Source organism: Suillus paluster (genome assembly GCF_016628075.1).
Source record: "Suillus paluster strain FC165 chromosome Unknown EDB91scaffold_19, whole genome shotgun sequence".
NCBI classification, from domain to species: domain Eukaryota; kingdom Fungi; phylum Basidiomycota; class Agaricomycetes; order Boletales; family Suillaceae; genus Suillus; species Suillus paluster.
In genome coordinates this window covers 462821-479018 of record NW_024537579.1, presented here as the reverse complement: position 1 = coordinate 479018, position 16198 = coordinate 462821, and the positions used below count along the sequence as shown (strand labels likewise).

General features: G+C 49.0%; 5 protein-coding genes across 5 annotated transcripts; 4 read left to right on the top strand and 1 right to left on the bottom strand.

Annotated features, from left to right (window-relative positions):
- Positions 1 to 665: 665 nt before the first annotated feature.
- On the top strand, positions 666 to 2718 carry EDB91DRAFT_1081237 (GH3 auxin-responsive promoter-domain-containing protein; the record flags this gene model as incomplete). The annotated part of the gene is made up of 8 exons (XM_041315365.1): positions 666 to 812; positions 947 to 1237; positions 1460 to 1537; positions 1590 to 1657; positions 1770 to 1977; positions 2028 to 2173; positions 2226 to 2308; positions 2495 to 2718. The coding sequence occupies 8 exons, from the start codon at positions 666 to 668 to the stop codon at positions 2716 to 2718; spliced, it is 1245 nt and encodes a 414-aa protein (XP_041178388.1).
- Positions 2719 to 3999: 1281 nt separating this feature from the next.
- On the bottom strand, positions 4000 to 5905 carry EDB91DRAFT_1126758 (uncharacterized protein). Its single transcript, XM_041318451.1, has 3 exons — positions 5856 to 5905; positions 4410 to 5801; positions 4000 to 4339 (listed from the first exon to the last, which is right to left on the bottom strand). The coding sequence occupies exons 2-3, from the start codon at positions 5798 to 5800 to the stop codon at positions 4192 to 4194; spliced, it is 1539 nt and encodes a 512-aa protein (XP_041178387.1). The 5' UTR covers position 5801; positions 5856 to 5905; the 3' UTR covers positions 4000 to 4191.
- Positions 5906 to 8609, top strand: EDB91DRAFT_1126755 (PPPDE putative peptidase domain-containing protein). Its single transcript, XM_041318450.1, has 9 exons — positions 5906 to 6149; positions 6209 to 6287; positions 6340 to 6444; positions 6494 to 6506; positions 6559 to 6633; positions 6687 to 7237; positions 7288 to 7363; positions 7421 to 8155; positions 8215 to 8609. Exons 1-9 carry the CDS (start codon positions 6052 to 6054, stop codon positions 8412 to 8414), a joined length of 1932 nt encoding a protein of 643 aa, XP_041178386.1. The 5' UTR covers positions 5906 to 6051; the 3' UTR covers positions 8415 to 8609.
- A 267-nt stretch (positions 8610 to 8876) lies between these two features.
- On the top strand, positions 8877 to 11633 carry EDB91DRAFT_1275407 (acyltransferase ChoActase/COT/CPT; the record flags this gene model as incomplete). Its single annotated transcript, XM_041324647.1, has 10 exons — positions 8877 to 8948; positions 8981 to 9459; positions 9516 to 9578; positions 9630 to 9788; positions 9854 to 9944; positions 10000 to 10171; positions 10232 to 10494; positions 10554 to 10787; positions 10866 to 11103; positions 11162 to 11633. 10 exons carry the CDS (start codon positions 8877 to 8879, stop codon positions 11335 to 11337), a joined length of 1947 nt encoding a protein of 648 aa, XP_041178385.1. The 3' UTR covers positions 11338 to 11633.
- Positions 11634 to 12806: 1173 nt separating this feature from the next.
- EDB91DRAFT_1126739 (fungal-specific transcription factor domain-containing protein) lies at positions 12807 to 16181 on the top strand. Its single transcript, XM_041318449.1, has 15 exons — positions 12807 to 13121; positions 13174 to 13186; positions 13239 to 13302; positions 13358 to 13385; positions 13434 to 13737; positions 13789 to 13982; positions 14036 to 14282; positions 14332 to 14430; positions 14486 to 14495; positions 14553 to 14644; positions 14705 to 14810; positions 14864 to 15085; positions 15142 to 15347; positions 15404 to 15535; positions 15586 to 16181. Exons 1-15 carry the CDS (start codon positions 12916 to 12918, stop codon positions 16105 to 16107), a joined length of 2445 nt encoding a protein of 814 aa, XP_041178384.1. The 5' UTR covers positions 12807 to 12915; the 3' UTR covers positions 16108 to 16181.
- Positions 16182 to 16198: the final 17 nt, after the last annotated feature.

Below are 16198 nucleotides of genomic sequence, written 5' to 3'. Positions count from 1 at the left end.
ATCTCTATTCTCGCATATTTCGCTCTAGATTCGACTTATCCGCCAATTCAAGTCTGGCGACGCGCCTCTTCTTCATGCACTATCGACATTCACTGCCACCGACCTCACTTTGTACTTTCACCGTAGACCGTGTTGGTGCATTATGACTCCGCCGTGGACAGCGGGACTTCTTCCACTGACACATCAATCCACCCACTCTACTCCTACGCAGTGCCAACCAAGTCCCCTAGAACCATGGATTCTATCAATCGATCAATTAGTGGACTGGCAAGTGCAGCCGCACTATGCATGATCAATGCACATATTATCACACGGCGATTGTTCAATCTCTAGTCATACCTCATGGGTCTGAGTCCTACTAGTAATAACACGGAGAACAGAACCCTAGTTGGATTCACGCGGGCACTTGTGAGGGAGTGGGGAAGCCGTAACACGGTCAGAATACCCCTTTGAGTTTCATCATCATGGGACAGTCACAGCCTCCCGCAATCAGATGTGACAAGCTATGAGAACAACCAAGTACGATTCCGTGAGTGCATCACCCACCATATCAGACATAGCAGGGTCCCTAACGTAAAATTAGGCCCCCTGAGGAACGGCCATCAAGCTGACAGACCGCACATCAGAGCTAGCACTGGTACATCAGGTCAACTCGTAGCAAAAAGATGGCATCTTTTCTCTCTTCCCCGCCTCTCAAATCATTGACTCTAGAGTTGTTTACCCAGCTCAAAGGGCGCAGTGAAAAGTTTCTATTCGAGATCATCAACACGAACTGGAAGTGCAAGTTCTGCCGAACCGCCAACGAGCTGACTGTCTTTCGACACGCTGTCGAATAACTCCACGAATATGAACAGGGATCTTTGCGGAACTTTCGCGAGTTGATTCCACTCACCGTGTACGATACTATCAACCATTCGTGGCTCGGTTCTTTGATGTGCCCTGTCAGGAATCTGAGGTCATTGCACCTGGTTTCCCTGCCTTCATAACAGTTTCTAGTGTGACCTCGGGCAAGGAACCCGAATTTTTCGCGAACTATAGAGGAACAACCTGGCGTGCGGGAGGCCCTCAGATTCAGAGTGTATACACCTATCACTTAAGCTACAGAGAGGTCTTGAATGTCTTCCGTGGAGATCAAGGCATCGTTCACAAGATTGTTGTCACCCCAGCGAGTGGCGGCCTGTTGAGGACTCAAATGGGATGGACCCCGAGCAAGACGAAGACAGAATGTCGTATAAGGGTGAGTGCCGTCCGAATTGATGATCATTAAATCTGGGCACTAAAATTCGCGATTTTAGTCCCAGGGGAGACTGCTCTGCTCGCAGTGGTCATAGTCACACATCACCCCTAATTTCTTCTTCTGCACGCGCTGTTCGCGCTGGCCGATCGTAGTGTGGAGACTCTTAAGGTCCTTTTCTCAACAACATTGCTCGACATGTTTATGTACATCGAGTGTGATTAGTTCAATCTTGTGGACGCCATCGATAAAGGGACAATACCGGATTTCGAACATATTGAATACGTGCGAGATCACCTGGAGGTAAGCACAAGTTGATATTTCTCCTGTGACTACCTGATCAAATGCATAGTAGCACTTGCCTGCGAACCCTGTCCGCGCGACCGAGCTTCGTGCCGTCGGACCGCCTTCCAATATCATCGGGTGGGCAAAATAGGTCTGGCCAAATCTGAAGATAGCATTGAGCACCGGAAGTGGCCCTCTCTCGTCTGCTGTGCCAAAAGTCGGCTGGTTGACTTCTGCGTTTGTTCTTCAGCATTATGCTCATCAGGAACTATCAGGTGAAGCATATTCTTGACCCTGATGTGATACTCCAAACACCAAGATATGGTAGTAGTGAATGCGTCATTGGCCCCCCTTATCAGCCTGGGGACCTGAACCGGTTCAGGGTTTTGTTGGACGACGCATTCATTAAGTACCTCGACGTGGATACAGAGGAGGTGTCCAACAATCTATGCGCGGCGGTGTGTCCTTTTTGTCGAGTTGCATGAGCGGTAGCCTTGATCCATAGTAGTGGGAGGCTGAACCAGGGAGACTCTATGAACTTGTTCTGACCACTTGCAACGGATTGTGGCGGTACCGACTTGGTGATGTAGCTGAGCTGTTGGGCTTTGCTCCAGACGATGGTTCTCCCGTAGTGAGATTCGTTGAACGGCGGAAGTAAGTCATAGACTATCTTCGAGTGCCTGGTTGAGCTGAGTGAACCTTGCAGTGCGGTGATAAAATTCGATACCACATTTCTCACGGAAGCCCAACTGGTCCAATCGATATCTTCTGCAACCCAAGACACGATCGGTCAAGTTTTGGAGTTCACTTGCTTCAAGGACACCCGATAACTTCCCTCAACCCTTGGATTCTTTGTGGAACCAGCTCAGGAGTCATGTAAGCCTCTCATTTTCACATTAATGGTTTCTACAACTGCAGGTTTGCTAGGCAACTCTCCCCATCCCCTAAAGCTATGACTGCTTGATGCCCTTTCAGGTGTGAACAAGAATATTAAGCGCGCCTATGATACTGGGGCGTTCGGTATGCCCACAATACGCATCGTCAAGCCTGGAACATTCACGCAATACAGAAAATGGAAGGGCGAAGCGGTTGTGATTGGCACCTGTCAAGTGAAAGTGCCTGTGGTGAAGTCCGACACCACAGCTCAGGAATGGATAATGAACAGAGTAGAATTGGAAATCCAAATGTCCCCGACGTAGTCCCCTTACAAATGCGTCAACAACGATCACCTAGCTAAGCTTCAAAGTATGAAATGATGGTCATCATTGATATTGTTTTGAAAACAATTCTCAGCAGGCGTTATGTACTATTTCCACTTACAACTGACATGTCAAAGACGACCTGACGTAGAATCATAACTGAGATCGACGTATAAGCACACTAAGAGGAGGGTAGTGAAAAACTCCAGGAATCGTATGCGCCAACTTGTGCGAGTTCCGCAAAAATCCCTGTTCATCTTCGTGGAGCATTTGACAGCGTGTCGGAAGATGCTCAGCCGGTCGGCGGTAAGGCAGAACTTCCACTTTGTGCTGATAATATCAAAAAGAACATTTTCACTGCGCTCTTTGAGCTGGGTCAACAACTCTAGAATCTGGTGGAGAAGATAAAGAAGATGCCACGTCTTTATTACGAGTTGGCTTGATGTACCAATGTATCCCTGACGCATTTGGATGCATACAACATAGCCAAGGGCTGATGTTCGGCCCTTGATAGCTCGTAAGGGACAGTGATATTCCTGCGAGAATACCCTAAGACGATCTGGAACCAAATATAGCCGTCTTCGAATGGCCAATGGCGGCATGGCCACAGATCTCCCTAGGCTCGATCCTATTAGCGGATAAATATCGATACACTGGCGGGAAGATAGGACGCGACGAACGCGCCTATGTAATGACTGAAAGTGACACGTACAGCAAGAAGGAAAAGCCCGCCCTCTACAGAACCTTATCTCAAAATCAGCTTACTTGATCTGGGTCCTACGATGAGAGCGCGTGATTAATGGAACCTTTCGACGACTTTCAAGGTCTCCTGAAAGTGGTACTCACACTTCAGCGCGCTGTACAATCTTCTGCGTGGCACTTTCCACTGTGCAAAACATTTACAAGCATTAGTATTTCCTCTGCAAACGAAAACAAAGATGACGGCCAACGTAGTTTACTCCGACCTGTTAATTTACACCATACCACTCCACGTCCGAAGGGGAACGGATTGCTTGTACAACGCTAAGGTCATAAAACAACCAATCATAGAATTACGCCTGAGCATCAGCGAAATTATCACGATAAGTATACTTGAACGCATCTATAAAAATACATGCGAGATGCATCAGCGCGTCACAATCTGATATTCGAGAGCGACTGAAGCCATGGCTTTAAGTAGGAGAGGTAGGCAAACGTCATAAAGATGCTTGAGAAAGAGGCAAGTTAGAACGGGACTTGTCCATTCTAGCAGTGCACACTGCACATGTGAACAGCACATACATGCAAGCACCTGCAGTCAATCATCCACTTCCTCCCATTCCGACTCCGAACCCTCGTGTTCCTCTTCGATATCTGCTAGTGGCTCGAATTCATCGTCGCTGCCCTCAAAGCGATCAAACGTCTCCAAATTTTCTTTCAACCATTGCAAATCACAATCCGAGATATCATCGTTCTCCTCCATATACACAGCTTTTAGAGGGACACCTGCGTCCCTTCGCTTGTGCACCAACTCGCGTATTTTGTGTCCAGGGACGTCGGTAGTCGACAAAGTGGTAAGCGATGGGAGCCAGGCGTGACAAACGTCTTGATGGCCAGATATTGAGCAAGGGTGATCAAGTAACTGAAGGAACACAGGAGAGAGGTACGTCATCGATAAGTTGAGCGCCTTGAGGTTGCCAAGCTCTGCGTACATGAGTTCTACGCTACGGTCTGAGCAGGGAAGACCGGATATTTTGAGGGTGTCAAGTCCGCTGAGTAAACTGCGCTTCTTCTCTCCGTCTTTGGGTGCCACCGGGACTGCGGTCGTTGCAGGAGCAGCAAGTTGAACTACAAGATCCGTAAAATCTCCGTCGTCCAAGTCGAGTGTGAGGCTTTTGAGTGCGGGAAATGCCAGACGGCGGAGTAACCCGCTGGCGTAGACTGGCAAATGGAATGCCAGGACAAGATCTGTCAGTGAGCGCAACTCGATGACTCCGGTAGAGTCATCGCCATAGCTTCCTGAAATTCCTTCGTGACACCAGTCACTAGGAGCACCGAGGGGACCAGAACTGCATAGAGAGAGTGTTTCTAGCTTCGGTGCACCGCGAAGGATGCCAACAAACTGTGTCCATGATGGTCGCACATCATCGGTATGGTAAGCGAGCTCCAAATCCAAGAGATTGGACCCGCAAGATAACCATTCTTGGCACCAGTCGACGTGTACACCCCAAAACGCTACGCTCTTGAGACGCGGAGCAATGCCTCCAAACAACTTGAAATGCTGTACCAGGTCAGGACGTGCGAACGCTGTGGTGCTTTCTGCGTCTTCATGGTGATACAATTGGAGAGCCTCGAGCTGGGGAGCACCTGCTATGGAAGGATCGGAGACTGCAGAGAGGAAAATAAACATGTGCTTGTAACATGCAACCGCCACTTCGATAGATCCCCAGCGTGATATATGTGGAATAAGAAGGGACATGAGATTATCGAGATCGGAAAAGGACATTGAACGCGGGGACTGATCAAGCTCCGAGTCTTCAGAGCCTGAGTAATCCTCTTCTTCTTCGTCATCGTCATCATCGTCATCGGGAGGTTCACAGTCTATGTGGATGTCGATAGGGAGGCTCTTGCTGCGTTCAAGCAAAATCTGAACTCGTTCAAATGGGGGTGATTCGAGAGGTGATACGTCGATCTTCGTCCAGAGAGACGGGGTATTAAGGGCTACTGTGCGCCAATGCTGGCAGACATGCGATATGAGTACTTCAAATGGTGGTGCGGCCTCGAATGTCGAGTCGCTAGCCATCGATGGTTCCGATCCTTCGTCATCAACACCATCGTTAACATTCCCCGTCCCTCTGCTTTGTTGTAAGTGTGTCGTATCGCTGACTTCGTCTACACCGTCTTCCGCGCCCGCTTCCAAATTCCAGAACGCCGCCATTGCCTCGTCTTCCTCATCCTCATCCTCATCTTCCTCCGAAATGGATTGGGCACCAACCTCGAAGATGAGAGAAAGGAGCTCCGGAGGGATGTCATTCACGGGACAATATGTACCCTTTGGTGGGACAAAAGGGTTGTCTTTTAGTAGAACTTCTACATTTTCCATTCTTTACAAGATGGTTGATTAGCTTGTGCTACTTGATTTTGAGCAAAGAACGCACTTGAAGCACCGATTTGATGTGGAACGGCTTATAGAAAAACGAAAGAAGATGATCTGCCGTGATAACTTGATATACCAAATATGGAAAGTCAGTAATTCTCCCCGATCCTGTGTTCATTGCGTGTACCATTACTTGTACCATTGCTTGTAGCTCAATAGCAGCTATACACCCTCCCACAGACGTTTGTGAATCTAGAATGTCCGCTCCAGTCAAGATTTACCTTTATGATCTCAGCAACGGTCTCGCCGGCCAGCTCTCCTTGCCGCTCACCGGTAAGCAAATAGATGGTATCTGGTTAGTATCATCTGGCATTGACAACAATTCATGTGCTCACTGATGCACTCTACGTATAGGCACACCTCAGTCGTGGTCTTCGGGAAGGAAATCTTTTATGGACGAGGCATTTGTGAGACTGAGCCTGGCCGGTCCCATGTAAGCTGCCACGGTTGTGGTTTAATTTAAATATGTTGACGTGGTGAACTAGCACGGGTCGCCTCTGAGGGACATTGATATGGGCGAGACGTCTATAGATGAGCAGACATTTGAAGAATACCTCAGCCAGATGAAGGAGAGTTACACTGCAGACAAAGTAAGTTACTGCTCTGACATGAGGTAATTGTCTTGCTCACCGAACTCAGTACCATCTGTTAGGTGAGATAGCGGTGCAAGCTACTTAGGATCGTCACTCATTGATTGACATTAGAATTCAACTGCAACTCCTTTACTAACGATTGTCTCGGATTTTTGACTGGAGGCTCGCTTCCATCGTATATCAAAGGTATTGACCCTTACTTCACCTTTGGTTGAATATCATTATGAGAGTGCCTACAGATCTACCATCCGATTTCCTATCGACACCATTTGGTGCTGCCTTACGACCAACTATTGATGCCATGTTTAGAGGCAGGGCTTCTACCGGTGTACTAACACCTCCCCCAGATATTGGACCAGCCACAACTACTTCGCCCAATCTGGAACTGACTTCGTCCCTGCTGATGGCTGTCGCAGCTGATGCGACATCCGACGGCTCTGGAGCCCCTTCCTCATCCAGGAACTACCTTCCGACACCTGCGCCAACATCGCCCCCTACACCGACCCAGAGCAACACGCTTACAACACCCGTGCACATTGCTACAAACCCCTCATCTTTCCATAATGAGCTGCGCACACACCGGGCGGTGGTTGCATTCTTCACGAGCGCAACATGTGGGCCTTGCAGGATGATTGAGCCTGTGTTCGAAGACCTCGCAAGCAACAAGAGTCGAGCCAATGATGTCGCGTTTGTCAAGATAGATTTGAGCGTCGGAATGAGCAATGCGGTGGGCGGCGAGTATGGTGTAAGAGTGACGCCGACGTTCATTCTCTTCTTGGACGGGAACAAAGTAAGAAGGGATCACATAGCGTTCTCGTGACGACTAATGTGCTTTCGTAGACATATGAGATGAAAGGTGTCAATGGACCTGAATTACGCACACAGGTCGACTTGCTTATTTATCAGGCGTTTCCTCGTGAGTATACAGATATTCATTTTCTAGCGACAGCGAGCTAATAGCCATGGTGATCAGCACATCCGCACACAGCGACATCCCTTCCCGCGGTTGAAGCTATATCTCTCAATGCCATCTTGTTCTCTCAGGTTCCGAACCTCGATACTGCGCTTGCGAAAGTGACGGGGTTCATAGATGCTGTTTCTTCATGGTCCGGTTCCACTACGAAAGAAGATACGAAGCAGATTCTTGCTAAGAATATCATCCCATACCTCAAAGCACGAGGGTCTTCAGCACCTCCTAATATTTCTTTCGAGCCTTGGAAAAGCGCGACGATAAGCCTTGCGATAAACCTTTCTGCAGGAGAATTATTCCCTGTGGCAGATATGTGGCGCGTTGCACTGCTCGACGCAGCCGTATGCGGTTGGATTGCAACAAAGCTCGGTCCTGAAAGCCCAATTGTCGTCTTGCTATCCAAGGCCGAAGGCGCACCGAGGAATTATACGCTCACGCTCCTGCGAATGATTTCAAATGCGTTTGGGAACGAGGTCATAGCGCGAGAGCTTCTTCTCTCATCTCGAAGTAGCATTACAACGGTTCTAGTGGCTGCCTTGTTGCACGAAGATCCAACCGTCCGGACGGCAGCAGCCAGTCTAGCATTTAACATGGTTGCACACCTTCAGAGACTGAGAGTAGAGAAGGTGCGCGGGAATGCTGAAGGGAATGATGTAGACGAGAATGAAGACTGGGACGTTGAGATGACGAGCGGTCTTCTGGAAGCTATAGAGCGGGAGAAGGCGGCTGAGGAAATAGGTACGCCTCTGATAAATTCAATACCATCCCAGAGCTTGGCCATTGATCTTTCGTGACAGTTCACCGCATGACGGCGTCACTGGCCTTGCTGATCCGATTATCGCCGTCTCTTGAACAGCTGACTCTCTTGCTAGAGGTTCTACAGGCTCGGAGAATACTCAAGGAGAAATTGGAGAGAGGCGGATGCGGGGAAGCGGGGGTCGTAAAGCAGGAGGTCCGTAAGCTAATTGGGGAGGTTGCTGAGAAACTTTGTCCTTGATCATGAAGTGTCTTTTCCTCACTGTACTGGTATCATGTGTACACGTATCATCTAAGAATATAGATCCTATATAGTGAAGGAGGGCTATTCATATTCCACATTTATGGAGAGGGAGCTGGAGAATGAGTGCCCTCTCAAGGGCTTCAGCGGACGGCATTTCGCGCAAAATATCACAAGCACAACGAATAACCGGCCGGAAAGCCGACGGAAGTTGCGCCTTCAAAAACATGTTATCTGGGACAACACTGATGTTGCAATTTCCTTTTGTTTTGCATCTGCTGGATCACTCTTAGACGCAGCTAGCGACTGATACCATCTGATCAAATCAATAGACTCTAGAGGCTCCGACGAACTACCCTCTCTATCTCCACCTCTTAAAGCACCTGAACCGGCAGTGGATGCGTGAAGGACGAACATCCTTCCATCCTTTGTCGCTCAATCATTTCCCGTCGTTTCAAGTCCATGCTGAAGTTCTCGAGCAGATTAGCCTCCCGGTCGTTGCGTTATCCGGTACGTAATTTGCCGATTAGTGGCGTCACGTACTTCACGTTAACCCGGTTCACCAGCTTGTTCCACAAATGGCCACCAAGCGCAATTTCAAGTCCTCTGCTCCAAAGAAGTCTGATATTCCAGAGGGATATGCTGTCGATTCGACTGCGGGGAACATGTTGCGGTTCCAGGCGTCACTTCCTCAGCTTCCCATTCCGACGCTGTCCTCAACCGTGCACAAGTATCTTGAGACCATTCGGCCTCTTCTGACGGATGCGGAGTATGCTAAATCTCAGGCTACTGCGCAAGAGTTTCTCAAGTCGCCTCAGGCTGCTGAGCTTCAGAAACGCCTAGAAGCCCGTGCTGCAGATCCCTCCATCAAGAATTGGCTAGCGGACTGGTGGAATGACGTTGCATACATGGGCTATCGCGATCCTGTCGTGGTCTATGTCAGCTACTTCTACGTGCATCTTGATGATCCACGCAGACGTCACCCTGCGAAGAGGGCTGCTAGCCTGATCAAAGCCATGCTGCCCTTTAGAGATCTCACGGAGTCGTCAGTGTGCTGCATGTCTTTGGCCTTGTTTCATCGCTAATGCCGGCACGGAGCAGGAAACAATTGGAACCCGAAAAGGTTCGTGGGATGCCATTGTGCATGAATTCGTACAAATGGCTGTAAGTGTTTATTCCGTTTGTCACGCATCGCATTGAATTAAATCCTCGCAGCTTCCATGCATCTCGATACCCCACCAAACCATCCGACACTGCCAAGAAGTTTGATCCGAAGGCACATAATCACGTCGTGTTTGTGAGAAAGAACAAGTTTTACGAAGTCTCGCTCACAACTCCGGAAGGACATGAACTAAGTGAGGCTGAGCTTGAAGTGTCAGTGCTGCGTGTTGATTACTCTAAATTCATCGAACTTAACTTAACTTAACTTTGGAACTTAGGCAAGTGGAACGAGTCATTAAGATCGCCGGAGAGGAGAAGGGCGCTCCGGTTGGCGCGCTGACAGCAGAGAACCGAGATATTTGGACTGATGTAAGTATTGGTGGTGCTTTCAATCGCGTATGGTCTCATACCTTGATCCGTTCAGGCACGTTCTGCTCTGATTGCAGGCTCACCGGTGAACCAACAATCTCTGGAGCGGATAGAATCCTCCGCGATCGTCGTCTGCCTTGATGACACTACGCCCGTCTTGCGCGAAGATATTTCTTGGGCTTGCTGGGTTGGAGACGGCCGGAACCGTTTCTACGACAAGCACCAATGTATGTTGCCATCGAGTCTCGCAGTTTTCCAGATATGCTGATGTACTTTACTCGTGTCAGTGCTCGTCTTCGATAATGGGCGATCGGGTTTCATCGGGGAGCATTCTTGCTTGGATGGCACACCCACGCTTCGCCTGAATGAATTCATTCTTGCTTATCTTGCCCACAACAAGGTCGATCTCGGTGCGCCTAGGTCTAGCTCGACCGGGGCAAATCTCCCGCAGCCCACTGAATTGAAATTCGAGCTCGACGCCACATGCAAGAAATATATTGATGAGGCATGTCATCATTTTGACGAGCTCGTGGGTCAGCATGACATGGAGGTGAGTCCAGGGTCCAGTAGGATCTATAAGCGCTCCAGATTAATCAGCACCGTTCCTAGGTGCTCCACTACGAGGGCTATGGGAAAAATCTCATGAAGAAGTTCAAGGCTTCTCCTGATGCATGGGCTCAGCTTGTGAAACAGCTGGCATTCCACAAGATGTTTAATCGGCCTGGTGTGACATATGAAAGCTGTCAGACACGCAAATTCCAGCAAGGCCGCACGGAGGTCATCCGTAGTGTCAGCTCAGAAAGCAAAGAATGGGCCGAAGCCATGCTTAATCCAGAAGAATCTGTAAGTCTTCGTGCGGAAATCGCGTAACACTTTCCCATTCCAAATAGAGGCTAAATGGCATGCGTAATTCGCGTCTAGGATGAATGCCGCGCCGTGCTTTTCCGCCGCGCCGTCGCGCGCCACCTGCAGTATGCTGCTTGGGCCGCGGATGGGCAAGGGGTGGATCGGCATTTATTCGGTTTAAAGAAGATGGTCCGAGATGGCGAGTCCGTTCCGGCTATCTATTCGGATCCAGCATTTTCCAAGTCCAACCATTGGGAGTTGTCAACGTCTCAACTCTCTTCGAAGTACCTAGATGGATGGGGATACGGAGAAGGTACGTCTTGTCGTTGAAATTGTTTTTGCAATTGAGAGTTGTTAATTATCACACGCAGTCGTCACGGACGGGTATGGACTCTCATATTCCATCGATGACCATTACATCCGCTGGACCATCACATCACTCAAACGGAATACTGCTGAACTGAAGCACTATCTTGCGGAGGCTGCAACGGAGACGAGGTTCATGATGGAGAGAGCTGCTGCTGCTGAACAGAAGGCGAAGTTGTGATCACGTTGTGGCGCAGTTCCGTGTGTTATTTTATGGCATACTTTATTTTGACAGTCAATTACATCAGGGATCGATCGTTCACTTGCGTAAGTTACTAACAGTGTGACTGGGGGTGAGAAGAAGACATGAAGATGATGATTCCCTCCTTCTGTTTCCACATCATGGAGAATCTTGCGTGCGGTCGCAAGGGGATCTCCGAAACCCGATTTCTACGGAACGAAGGAGCTCCTTTTAATATCATTTATTTCCTATGATTTGATCCCTGCGGCACAGCGTTCACACTGAAGTTGGAAGGGTACCGCCGCTCTTGAACCCTGGCCCTGTGGCAGGTCCGGTACCAGCAGTACCGTCGGCGTCAGGAGGCTATCGCATCCGCTACAATGATACTCTGTTTTAGACGTCGAGCCCCATCAGCCCCCACGGAGTCTGATTGAGTTGTTTTTCACGCGATGACATTGAGGGACCGGCTCCGCATTGAAGCCTGAAGACCGACCGCGCATCTCTATCGCCTTTTGCTAAAGCCTGGGAGTATCATCGTTTCAGAAGTGCATGGCGGTTTTCTCTATCACCATAGCGGGCTGTATACTGCTGTATGTCCCACGAAGTATCGTCATCATCGACGAATACTTCCCATCGGCTGGCCTCATGGAAGGTACTGACTTTCCCAGGCGACGAAGGATTTTGCCTAGCGCTGCGGCGGAAGCTGCGCGAGCGCCTGAGGAAGACCCTGAAACCTCCTGAAACCCAGAGACACAAGCGGCCGGTTGATTCCGCGAACAGCTTTGTGCGAACCGTAAATCATCTCGCTCGTTTTGGCAGAAACTTTGTGAACATGCGAACGGGTGCGGCGCGATGTTCAGCCTTCGCTGAGTGCAAGCTTAGTGCAAGCCAAGTAAGGTTCGTGCACTTCACATCACGTTCGATTTATCCCCACATATTTTTGCTTTAACTCCCCTATGAGTGGTGAAGACTGCCTTCCTTGTCTTTCGGACTGCATGCCTTTGCAGGATGGCTAAATTTTTGATGCGAAACTTACGGACTGCGAAGTAACCGTGAGTCCTTTTCTGATCAAGCAAACAAAGGAAACTCTCTCCCGGAGGATAGAATCGTGATAAGAGCACCTTTACATCAAGGATGATGCGGTAAAATACCGTGGTTTCTTGGCCATTTCAGGTCGTTGGAAATCCTGCGGCTTTGTCTTTGCTGGCAGTTAGTTCCGGAGTCCGTAGTTTCCTGAGTCCATTATGATTTCAAGTACCCGCCAATGTATCGTTCTACGAAGCTATGCGACTGGTGGCGTAGGCGATTGCTAACAGTCTAGAATCTCACTAGACCGCATCACGAATAGCTCATAACCGGAGAATCCGAGTACTGAAGCCAAGGGGATTCGAAGTGGAGTTGAACGGCGAGAACTCAGATGAAGATAGTAAGTCAGGAGACTCGTGGTTTGATGCCGTAACCTATGGTGTGCACTGTGCTACATATATCTATCCTTTGAAACAATGAGTCCGTTTAATTCGGGGTCTCTTTTAAGCCGCACAAGCTCGTACACAAACGTCGATCTCTAGTACTGATAACATGCTCGCAGACGGCAGTGAGCATAGACAAACATCCACGAGGAGCCTTTCAGATGCTAGCACCGACGCCCGTGCGTCCAAGCGTGCTCGCAACGCACCCGGTGGCTCGTCTTTGGACGCGCCTGGGACTCCCCCTGAAGGATTTACTCCGACAGCCAGGAAAACACACAACAAGAAGCAGCCTCTATCGTGCGCAGAGTGCCGAAGGTGCGTTTCAATCCTCTGACCTGAACGCCCTAATCATAAGTACATCCTCAAGATTGAAACTGAAAGTATGTCCATTTTTCCCTCCGAATCTGCATGACCTCAAACTGAATGCGCTAGTGCGATCGTGTCTTTCCATGTCAGTCGTGCTCAAAACGAGGCTGCGCTGAAATATGTCCAGATGGTATTTAGCTCGCCATGTTTTCGAACATTCGATCTCACCGTGCTTTGTATTACAGGTGCTCTCACGTCTGGAAAAGGCAGCAGGTAAGTAGTGGGTTCTCTGGTGAGCCTTCCCACTGACGACCGATCAAGGTTCATTCTTGCCAATACTGAGCAGCTCCATTCCAAAATCATTCAGATGAGCGATCGTATACGACAGCTCGAAGACGCCTTGGAGACCGTGCAAGCCAAATGTTCATCTGACCCTCATCCACTCTTACACCAAGACTCCTTACGTATAAAAAATTCACTCGAGCTCTATAGTTCTCACGCGACCAGTGGACGGCATGCCCAGACTGAAGGGACAAGCAAAGAAAATCACGCAAGCAATTTCCAACTCTCTGTTGCCTCATCTTCAACACGAGACGCAGACAAAGTTCGTGATAGCCGATCGGAGGTGTCTGCTTTGTGCCCAGTTCGGAGGGTGGTCGCTGATCAGCTTTTCTAGGAGAGGTATTCTTCAGCGGAAGCTTTAATTTCAGATGTACCCGGATTGTCTCCCGAGATCGAAAAACTCAGTCAAACATTTCCTTATCCTTGGTTGCCCAATAATCCTATGCGACAACGGATTTATGAGATGTTGCCGTCTCGGCAAGAGGCAGAGTACCTTTGCACGCAAGCTCGACTGAACGCTTTATGGCAGTAAGTTTTCTTGTCACTGTCAATTCGTGGCGTGTTTATGGCGTACACACAAGGTACAACCTCGATCCAAGCGAAACTTGGCTCCCGAATCTAGTTCATCACGTATACACCACGCCAGTGTCAAGCCTTTGTTTCCGCCGTCTCTCTCTGCTATTCATTATGATGGCTATCGGGCTACTCGTTGATCTCAACCAACAGAACGAGTCTCCAAGAGCTGAGGTGTTCCATCGGCTGGCGCGAGCCTCCTTATGTGAGATGAATCTGATGGACGAACCTAGTTTAGATCTACTGCAGACTTTGGTGGGTTGGTCAAATTATCCGTCATGCGGTCGTGCTGACGAGACTGCAGTTCTACATGATTTGGTATCTTCTTATTTTCTCAGACAAGAGTCAAGCTGTAGCATATGCATGGAGTATCATGGGACTTGCCGTGAAGCTTGCTCAAAGCGTGGGTTTTTCCGAAGTAGTAACTCTCCACTCACCTAAAACATCTGTTACTCTAGTTAGGCCTACGTACGTCGGGCATCCATTACCGCCCTGAGATTTCCTCGTGTTCATTCATTTTCATAGACCGCGATGGCAATAGATGGAAGGTAATTCCCGAAGAGTCTCAGCGGCGACGAATGCTTTTCTGGGAACTTCTGAATTTAGATGCACGCCTGGTTAGTTCTGACTTTCAACTGATTGTACATGTGATATGTGTACTGAACCCTGATTTCCAGTCTCTATCTCTTGGTCGACCACCTTCTCTTTGCTTACAGCATGTGGACTGTCGGCGACCATCTTATGCTGCAGAGGGGATGTACATCGTCCCCGGAGCTCAGTCATGTTAGATAACTTATTCATCTACCTTTGTACCGGAGAAGCTAATCACTCCACAGACCATGAGTGGAAGCACGGGTTCTTCCTGCACTGTCTTACACCGGTCCTAGTCACTGCAATATCTGCACAACCGCAAACCTATTCTGGCATTCTGGATGTCGACAAAAAAATCCGAGACTTCCACATCCCCCCCACACTAAATATATTCAACTCAGAGGGCATCACGAATATCCGACAATTGACTATGCAGCAAGTGCTAGTAGCTAGCGGGCGAGAAATCGGTGAGCTGTTGCCGGGAATATTGTGTCCCCGGATGCTGAAGCTAGACACCCATAAGTCCTGCTGCAGCTTCATAGGAATTTTTTTACTGAGGCACTTAGTGATTTTGATACTTTCACGTATCAACACAAATATGCGCCGTCAGTTCTTGCAACATACCTTAGTGCCTCCCGCCTCGTTGCCACGTTAGGGACCATGCTACGTCGTGAGCCCCAGCTGAGCAAGCGGTTCATGTGTTTCTGGTTTAACGCATTCTCTGGCGCGGTAAGTGACCCCTGAATTACCCACCTGTTACATGTTGACTGGGCATTTTGACTCAGGTTGCATTATCATTGATCGTTTCCAGAATACCCTTCATCAGTCTAGCACCATTTGCGCTGAAGGAGTTAGATACTATTTACCGCATTTTTGCGAACGTGGCCGAGGAATGTTCAAAGGTCGCTCAAGCACTGGTTAGTGATGAAGACAACTTTTGGGAGATCCTTACTAAACAGACATACAGCCTTTACTCACAAAAATGGCAGAGAAGTCACGTCGGACCTACATCCAATGGCTCAAAACGTCCAGAGATACCTCAACCATGGATATCGACGAAGCGTCTCAGGAGACACCTGTCAGATCAGCTGTGTGCAGTACTGCAGGGGATTGTGCGAACCCTTTTGACGCTGCACACTCGTACTTACAGCAAACGCTACGAGAGATTGAGATAACTACTCCTCCAGCCATCCAGGAACTTCCTGCTTATACGCCTCAGCAGCCCAAGCCAATGCCAAGTTCACACATAGAACAAGTAGAGCAACCTGAAGAGCTGGTCCATACCCCCGACTTGTCCACGGACATGCTTTCACTTGCTTTAGGTTTGAATGAGGATCTGGTTGCGGCAACTTTGAGACACAGTGCAGACCCTTCGACTCCTGCGGGCCATACAGCTCAGAGGGTTGGGAACCATACATTCAACTTTGATTTTGGTGCACTAGCTTCAAACGTCGAGAACCAGAACAATACATATATGTCATGGTTTTGATGATTTGTACTCGAGTAATTCAATAACCTGTAGCTAGATGTCCTGAGAATATTACTTTCGAGCTCTCTGAACCCGTCAACTACAATGATTG